This window comes from Drosophila subobscura, chromosome A (assembly GCF_008121235.1).
Source record: "Drosophila subobscura isolate 14011-0131.10 chromosome A, UCBerk_Dsub_1.0, whole genome shotgun sequence".
Classification (NCBI taxonomy): Eukaryota; Metazoa; Arthropoda; class Insecta; order Diptera; family Drosophilidae; genus Drosophila; species Drosophila subobscura.
In genome coordinates, this window is record NC_048530.1 from 21,762,848 (window position 1) to 21,775,016 (window position 12,169).

At 46.1% G+C, this 12,169-nt stretch overlaps 2 protein-coding genes across 4 annotated transcripts in view; both read right to left on the minus strand.

Moving 5' to 3' along the window:
* LOC117903772 (chaoptin) overlaps positions 1-1,473 on the minus strand; it is a 32,481-nt gene extending 31,008 nt beyond the window's left edge. For all 3 annotated transcript variants that reach the window (XM_034816188.1, XM_034816189.1, XM_034816187.1), the window contains exon 1: positions 534-1,473. In XM_034816188.1, the coding sequence (XP_034672079.1) occupies positions 534-1,440 (907 nt within the window). In that variant the 5' untranslated portion in view covers positions 1,441-1,473. The remainder of the gene's footprint in view (positions 1-533) is intronic.
* The window catches only part of LOC117903265, a 110,970-nt gene continuing 100,253 nt past the window's right edge, over positions 1,453-12,169 (minus strand). Inside the window, exon 6 of the mRNA XM_034815167.1 lies at positions 1,453-1,588. Within this exon, the coding sequence (XP_034671058.1) occupies positions 1,529-1,588 (60 nt within the window). The 3' untranslated portion in view covers positions 1,453-1,528. The remainder of the gene's footprint in view (positions 1,589-12,169) is intronic.

The window sequence follows — 12,169 nt, forward strand, 5'->3', positions numbered from 1 at the left end:
GTGTGCGGCTTGCCACGCCTGCCAGTCAATACTCTTGATGGAATTGGGACAGACAAAGGAGCATGACAGGGCACTATTAATATCTGAGTGAGTATTCGTTTGAATGAACCAACACAGCTCCTGTTGCATCCATCCATCGGTTTAACACTTCCACAATTGATCGGCGGGGAATAAGCGTCGTTGATGGATGTGCAACATGCACAACGGCAGCAGCTTTAATGCCACAACCTCGGGACCAGGACAGACCACCTCCCACATGACTGCTGGCTGCTGACTGCTGACTACTGACTGCTGATGAAATGATGATGCTCGGGTGTCAAAGCAAACAAATCCTGCCTGGAATACACATTAAATGTGCTGCTGCTGGCCCCCAAGGATCTCTGATTTGCTATCGGGCTCGTCCACACGTTCGGGGCGCAATAAACTTTACTCTGGCAACTCGGAGCCAAACTGGGAGCCAAACAGGGAGCCTGTCCTGGAGGACTGTCCCGGCTTGATGCGTTTAATTAGTTCGGTCGACCATTCGCACTTACCATCCTCGAACTTGTAGCAGGGGCAGGCGGAGTTGTCGTCGAAGCTGGGGCACTCGATGCCAGCAGCTCCACCGCCACCGCCTGCACCGCCTGACGAGGATGAGCCAGCCCCCGTGGAGCCACCACTGGGCACACCCAGATCGGCGTAGAGCAGCTCACGTGCACTGCCTTTGGCACTGGCGATGAGGAGGCCACTGGCGACGGCAGCCGGGGAGCGGGCTATCCTGGCCGAAGGTGTCATCGCTCCTGCTGCGGTTCCGGACAGAATCATCGCCAGCAACAGCAGCAGCAGCCACAGGACATGCTTCCTCCATTGCCGCTGCACTCCGGCAACATTATTGCAATTTCGACGACATTGTCTCTGGTCTTGTCGAAGGAGAGGCTGCTCCTGCTGCCTCTCTTGCTGGTGTTTGCTTCTGCATTTTCTAGGTCTGTTCTGGCTCTGGCTCTGGCTCTCTGCCTGCTGTTTGTGTTCGTGTTCCTTGGCAGCGTCTCGTGGCAGTCCCTCTGCCACTGCCATTTTCTCTATTTGATGTCCTTGCTGCTGACGCTGATTATGCTGGAGTGGGAGCTGCTCCCGCTCCTCCTTCTGCTCCTGCTCCTGCTCCTCCTCGTGGTGCATGTTTTGACGGTTGGCTGCTTGTTTTTTCGGCTCCTGGCTGACGCCTCCTGCCGCACTCCCAGCCTGTTGACAATTGTTAGTGCTGATGTTGCTGTTGCCGCTGCCGAGAGTCCTGGCTGTGGGTCTAGGCAGGGATGTGGGTGTGGGTGTGGATGTGAGTCTGGGTGTAGGTGTGGTTATGGGTCTGCAGCCGTGTCCGTTTGTTGACTTCGTGCATTTCGCTAATAAGTTTGCCAGTGCTGCTGCTTCTGCTGCTTCTGCTGCTGAATCGCTGTCTCTGCACATTTTTCTTCTCTTTTTCGCTCTTTCTATGGGGCTAAATCTGTCTCTGACTCTTCCTTCGCTTCTCTCTCTCACTCTCAGCCTGTCTCAATCAGTGTGGAGCATTCGAATTGATGTGTCCCTGTTGCCATATCGCAGCAGAAGATGCAATCTGTGAAAGAGAAGCGAAACAGGAACGGAAACGTAATTAATTCTAAATGTCAGTCGCTTAAAAGGAAACAAATGGCATTGAAACCGTTTAAAAGTAGTTTTTTTTCCATGTGTAATCTCAATCGAAAGTGATTCATTAAAGTGGAATGCAGTGGAGGCAGGACTCCACTTGCCCACATGTTTGTAAATTAAATTAAACGAGCAGCCAGCCGATGAGCACGCCCAAGCGACCGAGGTGTGCTGCCGCATGACGCGTGCATTCCCATCACCATTCCACTCCACCAGCTGTACAATATCTTGCACATCAGAAACAAATCACATTTCTAATGGAACATTTATCTTCGACACTGATTCCCTTATGCCCAAGTTCTTCCACCAGAATGAATCACTTCTCCTAATGCCATAATTATGTTTAATGAAAGGTATAACGAAATGTGTACGTATCCACCCCCATGGCATGTGGAGCTATGGGAATATCTATAAAATATTTCCACAGCTTATGCTGCTGGCTGCTCTTTCCGTTCTAGTCCACATTCCGTGTTCTACTCCTCTCTGTGTCGCTGTCCGTTTTGCTGCCGGACAACGCGACAGCCGGAAATTTGGAATAATTAATATTTGGCTGCTGTCGCTGGCAATTGAATACCCTTTTCGAAGGGGTACAGCAGACTGCAGACTGTATTTCCCACAGATTATGCAGACATCAGTGGGTGCCATTCGAACATTTATTTCTGGGATTAAATCCTTTCTGCAAGGGTATCTGTTGCTTCGGTGCTGTTCTGGGCTGTTTTTTGCTCTTAGCTCTTCCTGTTTTGGCCAAAACGGACGAAATTTCCGGTTAAGGCGACAGTCAGCGGCAGGGAGCAGTCATTCGACGCATTAGCTGCCATAATTTTAATGGCGTTTAATGGCCCAGGAATGGAATTGAATGCGGCTAAAACCCGCAAAAGAGGGACGACGAAAAAAAACGCATTAATTAGAAAACGAGCGAACAACGACTTAGTAATAAAATAATAATAATAAGGCGCATGCCAACGTGACCGCCGCGCAGCAAAGTCCCAAAGTCCCTCTCCCCTTGCCCACTCCAGAGACTCCTCCAATGCCACTCCCCCTCCGCACTATAGAGGCACTAAATTAGGCGCTCGCCTTTCGGAAAAGGAAAAAGATCCCCAACCAGAGTACCAGTCCCAGTGCCAGCCCCACAAAAATTCACGCACTTGACACAAATTCCTTGTGCGGGCGGCGGGCGAGCATTGAAATTGAAAATAAAAACAAAACGAAGCGAGCAGCAGCTCGAGAGGAGAGGAGAGGTGGCAGGAGTGGAGGGGAGCACTCCAACAAGAGGCCCTCTGTGGCAGCGGGAAAAGCGGAAAAAGTGCTGCCCAGGCATGCAAGAAAATAATTCATAATACAAACGATGCCAGTCCGGGCACAACACACAAAAAAAACATGCCGAGAGAGACTGCCATAATGTTGTCAGCGCAAAAAATGTCCACCAAATGGGATCCCGAAAAGACCCCAAGCCCAAGGGATAGACAAACGAAATTGCTGGCCAGGGAGCGCATACATATACGAGTATGCCACCGAAAATGGGTTAAGAGTGTGGGGCACACGCACGGGGGACCAGAGATTTATCAATTTGTTAGTTAATTACGGCTTCGGGGTGGGGCTTTCCATTATTTCTATGCACGGATTTGGCCGCAATGCATCGCGGCATCTTGGGAATAATTAGTTTAATTGTTTTCCGTTCAAATGTAAATACTTAAAATACTATCTACATATAAATTTAACCATAAATACGAACCGATGATACCTCCAACGAACTCATAATGCCCTCAATCGAAATTCTAGAGCAAGTAACACTGAAACCCCTCCAACTTCCTGCTGGGACTTCCCTCTGCCCCCTGACAATGACCTCCATTTGAGGGGGCTGTACTATTGGCCATAATTTGAGAAAGTTACCATCTTCCGCCTTCGATGGGACACCTGTGCCAACGCTGCCACTCATTTGCGGGGCACATCCCTTTTGGCTTTCGCTTTCGCTTTTGCTGGCATATCCCGCTGGGAGTTTGGTGGCAAATTTCCACGCTTTTCCAACCCCCTCGGTCTATGTCCGTGTTTTCAATTAGTGGCCATGACAACTGAAGTTTTTACCGCGCTTCGCTTTTTATTTCACTTTTCCCATTATTTTTGTGTGGTTCGGTTTGGTTTGGTTCCTATCGTGTTTGTTTTTTATTGTGAGTGTGTTTGTGTCTGTGTTTCTGTGTGTTTTCTGGTTTTAGCATTCAGTTTTCCCGTTTTTCCGTTTTGGGTTTACTCCGTTTCCCAATTGTCGCTGTCGCTGTCGCTCTCGCTGTTTGAGTTTGGAGTTGAGTTTGACCACTCGCTGCTGTGGCGTTCATTTTGTTAGCAAGTCACTCATTCATTCATTCATTTAGTCATTCGTTCAGTGCGCCAGTGAATCAATCAGGCAGTCAATCAGTCACTCAGTAAGCTGCAATCGCATTTGCGGATAATTAAAAGTTAATTGAGTAACAACAAAGCGCGTAATTCGATTGGAAATTGAAAACAAAACTGCATCAAATATGCAGTGGTAATTTATTCACGAGTGTCGTGGTCAAATCAATAAATCGCCATATGAATAATGTCCCGAACAGTTATTCAAGTGCGAGTGTGTGGCCAGGCATTAACCAATTAATGTGGGAGCCAGAACAGCGGAAGAGAGCGTGAGAGGGCCATGTGGGTACAGGCGATGCGAAAAGAATAGGATAATGGCCGAGAGGATCTGCGAGTTATACATTTACATTTCCTTAAGAATCAATAACTAAGGAAGTGCTAGAAATGCAAATTATTCTGAGAAAATGTTTTTAAAATCTTCAAAAGTTGTTTTAGAAATGAGAAATATTTATCGCAATATGAAAAAGCATCCATAAAATGGGAAGTTTCCATCAAAGATATTCCAGATAATTGCCAAACCTACTCTGGAGATTTATTTCTTGATAAATGCCATGGGTGAAAAGTATACATTAGGATCCATTAAGTAGTTGGCATAGCCCCCGCGATGGATGACGATAGTGCTTCATTATCACTCTCTGCTCGCACTCTCGGATAATCGATATGCAATCGAGAGTACCTCAAAAGAGTCATCATGAACTGGCACTTAAGGCAGCGACATCCAAACGGGTACCTACAGGGGGTGGGGTGGGGGTGCCCCGGCAGGGAATGTCGAAAATTAATTGCAATTAAAAACCCTAGTTCCCCTGGGAAAAGCGACACGACAACAGCAGCGGCACGAACAACCTGAAAACAATGATGGGGAACAATCATGATGACAGAGTCGACGATGACGATGGCCAATGAATCTACTAGGGAGGGGGAGTGGGTTGCGAGGTGGTACAGATCGGACTGCATGGACAGAGAGAAACCTCAGCTTGGATGACATTAGCGTTGACAGCGAGAGAGAGAGAGAGCACAACAAAGAACACACACACGCGGGGAGACACAGGGAAGAACTTTGTTTATGGCAGTAAGCATCACATCAGTCACAAACACACACACACACACACACAGACTGACAGATAGACGGATAGACAGACAGACTCGTTGCAGAACGATGCACCTGTGTGTTTGGCTCTGCCTTTTGCTTCCTGTGCGCCAGTGCAGCATTCCGCCTGCCATGTGCTGGGTGCTGGCTGCTGGCTGCTGGGTGCACCCTTCGTCATGCTCCTCTACTTAGTCTCGACTGCTATTTCATTTTAATGACTCACGTGACTTTCACGTACATATCTCTCGAGAGCCAAAGAGAGAGAGAGCGAGCACCCGCACAGAACAGATCCAGAACAGGGCAACAGCAGCATCAGGAGGAGGCGATGGAGGAGGAACAACAACACCCGACATTGTCCATGGCAGTTGAAGTTGGAGCCGGTGCAAAAGTATAATCATAATAATAAAAGTTATACACCTAACATGCCATTACATAACAGACAAAGAACACAAAGAGAGCGACTCCCTTCAGGGGCGGGGGATGCCGAGGGTAGTCACGCCCAGCGATACATACATGCACGCCCCGTGCCACAGAGCCAGATGGAAATGGAGATATGTACACACATAAGTATATATGTAAATATGTATGCACGTTGCATGAAATCCCCGTCAGACATGAGATGGGTTCTTACTTAATTTGAGCAGCGCACAAGTTCTTTGGTTTGCACTGAATGCACCACGGACCGTGGACGGTGGACCATGGACCATGGTGGGGCTCTGGCTACAGCCGATGGCCAGACAGTATAATCAAAAATGCAGTTAATTAGCTTCTCATCAGCAAATGGAACATTCTGAAGGGAGCCGCAAAGCCGTCCAGGGAAACAAATGCAAAATCGCGAATGCTGCTGATGGGTGGATGGACAATTCCAAAATAATCCAACAAAAATATTAGTGGATCTGCAGCGAAATTAATTTTAGCGATATTTTCCCTTTATAACTATCTCCCATAAGAATAACGATTCTTGGCAAAAAGTTCTCCCACAAATTCAAACTATAAAACTCTATAGAAAATACAACAGAAAGTATTTAGCGTTTGGCAGAGCTCTTCGTGTGGTAACCACAATTAAAGATTTGGTCCAAGAGTTCCCCACTTTGGAGTGGGGAAATGTTTCATTTTTCGACACTTGACTTTGCTTTCTTCTGGCAAAATGGACATTCAAGTAGGAAGCTGCAGCGGCAGGCTCAGCGAGTGACAGGCCATTCATCAAATGGGCCGACTTTTGCTTCCCGGATTTTGCCAAAAAAGAAAAGAGAATGAGATGAAAAAGTTGAAAATACGCTGGAAAGTGCGTGAATGCCAATGGATGTTTTCTGGGATGCGAGTAATTGGCTCTGGAGCGAAGTCTGCCTTCTGTGACAGCAGATATTAGCGCCCCGCCCGCCGTTGATGCGAGGAGTATGGTGGTGGCATGGGGCATGCGGGAGTTGGGTATAAATACCACGTCAAATGAGGTTCAAATGGGAAACATCATCGGGATGGGATGTGGCGGCTGGGACCCACATCGGTGCCTGTGGCCTGTGATTGACAGCAGAGCAGAGACCGCTGCCGCTGTTAAGACAAACAATCTGGCGGTTTTTGTGGTTTTTAAGCGAAAAAAAAAGAGAACATGAAAAATGTCAATTTGACAGGAAACACAACACAATGCGTGGTGGGGGCAGCAGCACACCAAAACCAGCAACAACCCTCCGACTCCCCTCTGTCTGCAATTTCAGCTCCTGCCACAGCGACAGCTACACTCATTCCTGGTGTACTCCTTCCTTTAAGTAGATTGTCGTGTTGAACTGACGACACAACGACTGCGGTCAACACTCGAATTCGCAGTGCAGCAGCAGCAGCAGCAGCAATCCAATCCAATCCACTGGCGATTGGCGATTCGTGTTCAGCTAACTGCAGGTTGAGGAGTTTCTATTGAAAATTGTAACAAAAATGGTTTCTATCAAAACAGATCAAAACAACGAACATTGGACACTCTTTGGCACAGAGTTTGATACACCAAAGAAATGCATAAGATAAGAGGAGTGCTTCCAAGAGTAGGGCTACCCTGCCAGTGAGGGTGTTGCTAGGGGCGGGGAATTATGTACATGCACATACTAAATACTACCAACTGGAAATGGTCAACGAGAGAGAAGAGCACCGAGGAGCCACCGAGCCTCTGGCGGGGCTCTTCTGTTTGCTTGGTCTCCGAAGCAGGAAGCCCAGAAGCGCACGCAGCAAACACCTTTTACAGAAGCGGCCCAGAAAAGGCAACAAGTCAAAGAAGCAATTTCCAGGCGATTAGAATTGATTATAATTAGTGGAGAGCAACAGCCAAAGCCCCAGCAAGAGCCACTGCCGTAGCTCTTCGCCTGCTGCAAAATATACTCGTACTCGCATGTAGTTATTTTTACCCGCAAATTATTATTATCATTACTTTTACTGAGGGGAAATCTGTGTAAAGGCAGCTGCTCAGAGCTGGGAAAAAGTAAACAAATTCTCTATCAATTAGTGCTACATTTCATCCATTATTTGACTTACTTTTAAGCATAGATTGAGTTATGTTTCAAGCGAATGGATCAACGTTTCGATGATGCACTATTCATCTGCCGCTAAATGGGTATTTATCCCCTACATGATGGAAATACTTTCGTAGGACCATCCACTGACACAAATCCACTTCAGGGCCACTCAAAATCATTCAAAATTGCCAAAAAAAGAAAGAAAGGGGGAAAAATGGGAGCATTCAGTGATGCAATGGATGGAATGAAGTTCTTGGGGCACCCTTTTCCAACCTTTTCGATCAGAAAATGCAGCAGCAAATGGTTAATAACAAGAGAGAGAGAGCAGTGGGAGGAGGAGATCTTAAGTGCTGACTTATTAATGGACCACAGATGTGTGTGCACACACATCAGACATGCCTCATGCCTCATGACTTACCATCCAGAAGAAGACAACATCGTTTTCCCTTCCTGGAAGGTCAGTCTCCCAGTCCCACGGACGGAACGAGAACCAGAAATGAGAGACAACAACCATCCCATCGCATCCCATCACATCCCATCCATCCATCCATCCGCATATCGTATCGTATCGTATCGTGTGCACTGTGTCAACATGGATCGGGGTTTCTGATGACTCACGGCCAAGTTCGAATGTCACGACGGAGTCGCCACGGCATTCGGTTCGTGGTAAGCCGTGGCCGTGGCTGTGGCTGTGGCTGTGTCTGGGCCGCCTCTTATCGTACCCGAAAAAACATTGTCCGGCTGCTCTCCAAAGATATCTTTGGTACACGACTTCTGCCCCTCTATTTCTATGTGTTTTTTTTTGTTTTCTGGAAATATTTCATTGGGTTGTGGTCACATCAGAGCGTGGAAAATTCTCGTACTTGTACTCTTAGCGACAGGCAATGGCATGAAGAGGCTGCTGCCGTTAGATGATAAAAAATAGACGAAGAAAATCTGCCACTGGATGCCCTGCTCTATATTCAATTGATGACCCAGCCCACTACGCGATACAGTGGAAATAATCTATAAATAAAACTATTCGAAAGGGGTACATAATAGCTAATAAAATAATATTTTAGGGTATAAAATCGGAATAGATCTTTAATCAAGGAACACCAAACCGATCGATGGGCGTCTTTCCCTGAATAAATATCAACGTTTTAGACCATTTTTGTAACCTATTTCCACGGTGCAGCCGTGGATCAGCAGTGGAGGCCACAGGAAGCGAGTGAAAGGGTGAAAGGTTTTAGGGAAAACTTGCAAATTGTTGTCCACTTTTCATGTTTTCCCATGCCATGCGGATCCCCCACAGAAGAGCTGCCACATCCAACATCTGTCTGGCATTTTCGGCTTTGCTCGAACTCTTTTGGCATCGCCAGTTTCACTCCATCCCTTACTCTTATCCACTCTCCACTCCACGCTCTGTGCTGATGTTTTCTTTTGTAGGCTCGCTGCGAATGAATCCTAAAAATGTCTGGCCTGGGCCTGGCCCTTTTTTGTGTCGGCTTCTGCTTTAAACTTGATTCATGACGGACGGCTGGGGGCGCCCCATATCGAATATTTTTTGTGTTCCCGCTCTGTATCTCGGGGGGCTATTCATGTGCATTTTGGGGGGCTTACCCGTTGGCGTGTTGATATGTTTATCAATGTTATTATTTATGTTTAGATTTGAATGTCAATGTCGAATGGGATCGAATCGGAATCCGAATAGGAAATCGGCATCGGCATCGGCATCAGCATCCACATTCATTTCAAACTTCACAGCGGAGAGAGAGAAAGAGAGAGCGGAGTGGGTCTCAAGGGAGCGATGTTCAGGGGGCTTACACTCCGCTCCCATTGTGCGCGCACTTTGAACTTTGATGGCATTAAGTTGTCAATTTGCGTTTTGACTTACCAAAGACATAAATCGGAGGCGACAGCGACAGGCGCCTACAGTCCACACACAGAGAAAAAAACTGAGAGCGAAGGAAGTGCGAAGGAGATGTCGTTGACATTCTTTCCAAGAAACCATTGAGGAACTCTTTTAGCATAAAAAGAGTAGAACTTGGGGTGGCTTGGTATCATCGAGATAAATCATATTTTCATTTGTCTGGAAGACTATAAGCTCAATAAATATTTAATTATCCTTGGAATGGATCCATTAACCTTTCCTTTAACTTTCTTTGCCATATTTTCTTTAGTGTAGCCTGCCGTCCAAATGAACAGGACTCATCTCATCTTGTAGATTGTGAAATGTTCTTTTTGTTGTGGCTGTCGATTGATTGCTCCTTTGTGGAGCTCCCGTCTTCACCTTCGCCCAGCCACCACCTTCTCGTTCTCTCTGTCTCAGAACAAAGGGAATTACTTTCTTGTCGTTAATTTCTATTGTTTAAAAACAATTAAAGGAACATGTGCGAACGTGCATCGCAGCAGAAGAACTTAAGCACAAATTGAAGTAAACGGGCAAACATGAATACTTGTGAGTGCTCCCAAGATAATTTCCCAAGGGGTTTCTTATAGCCAAAACAGACTCCCTTCGCCTCTCTTAATATTTCAAAATTTTCCCATTCCATTTTCAACATCATTTTGTATGACTTTTCGTACTCGAACTTTGTTTTAATTGATTTTGGATTCACTTTTTCCAGTAAAGTACACACAATAAATCTGCGGGCCAAGAAAAAAACTTGTTCAGAAAGTGAAAACGAGAACATTAAGAGACAGAGAGAGGGAGCGAGGGAGAGAGGGAGAGCTGGAGAGAAGTAAAAGTGAAAATGATTAGCAAGATGAAGAGTAGAAGACGATGTGGAAGGGGAAGTGGTGCAGGGGCGGAGAAGGAACAGCAGAAGACAGTAAAGAAATGTAAAAAGAAATTAATTTCCATTGAAAATTCCAAATGCCACTCGAAGGGGCTGCAAGGAGGAGGTTGGGAGACGTAGGCAGGGCCAGAAGCAGAAGGCAAACATTCGAAAGACAAAGAAATTTTTTAATTGATTTCACTTAAAGCACAAAAAAAACAACAACAACACACAAAAACAACAGCAGCAAGAAGTCCAACTCCAAGCCGATGGCCGATGGCTGATGCTGATGCCAATGAAGATGCCGAAAAAGAAGGAAAAGTACCAAAAACTGTTGGTTTTTTTTTGTTTTTGGCTCTCTTTGGATTGTATTTTTAATTTGTTTGGAGTTTTTGTGTGTTTGTTGGGGGAAAGGGAAAGGCCAGCAGCAGCAGCAGCAGCACCATGTCCCCCAGTACCATTCCAGTTCCAGAGACACGCACTTGACCACTCAAAAGTCAACAGAGAGCCAGATGAGCGCGCGAAAGATGAGCCGAGCCGCATGCCCCATGAGCGCATCCCATACTCAATCCACATTTGGGTGCCGTTCCGGCCAAGTGGAGGCCTAATTGGTCATTATGTGGGCCCAAACAACGCGCTACGATGGGCGCCTCGAGTGGGGCGGCTAATTAAAAGTAGCGTGAAATATAATTTGCCAGAAGAGAACAGAAAAGTGCAGAACCCAAACGTATATAATGGATTTCGGATATTCCTTTCTCTAGTACGAGAACTTCCCTTCTGTTTTCTGTTCTTTTTTGCTTACTGGATATCGGGGGGTCGTATCGTACACTTGTCACCCAAGAGTGAAATATTCCCACCAGGCGGTCGGTCCGTCCCCTGACCTCAGACACAAAAACCACACACACAAAATTGAAAATAGAAATTTTCTTTAAAGTAAAACCGAATGTCAATGGAAATTTACCAAGAGAACTACCCAAATACCAAAGATAAACCATGGAAATCGTGCTCGTATTCGTGTCTCTATGTAAATTCCCTAAAACAAAAAAGAGACAAAGACAAAGCAGTCGAAAATGCATTTCTCATAGGGTCGTCGGTCATTAATCATCCGCACCTCCCATTCATTCCAAAGTCGCACGGGCAGGTCCGAAGAGAACTCGGCAAGTGTCCAGTTTTCGGATTTAGTTTTTGGTTCCATTTCTCTACACAAAGAAAACTCAAAATCATCTAAAACTTGATGAGTTTTCCAGTTCTTATTTATCAATTTTGTTTCAATTCTTCTCAGTGCACCCATCTTCGAGCAGAGGGGAACCGACCTTACCTATTTTAATTATGCCTTGCGTTCAAGTGCTACTAAACAAGGCTGAAATACTGCGCAACACTCTTTGTGTGATCAGTGGTGTATTAGCGCAACAGGGTGGCGCTTGGCAACATACCAGCAGCACGCAAGCACCATCTCGCTCTGCTGGCACCCCTTGCGCTGTGAGTATTTCAGCAACATGTAAAAGATCACCGTATGAGCAACATTTAAAATACCCTTCCAAGAAAGAGGAGGAATGTTTTAATACAAAATTCTTAAGATATTTGTCAAACTGGTCCCCATACGCTCATGAAATTAGTAAATTTGTTGGCAATTTTATTCATTGAGAAGCAATTCGATTTTGTCGACATGGTTTGGAAAAGAGGGTATCACAAAGTTCACAATCAACAAATGCGCTGGCCCTGCAACAGGTTTACCAGTGCAACATGAGTACGGACGGTTAGCAACATTTTTCTTGCATGCGCAACATTTA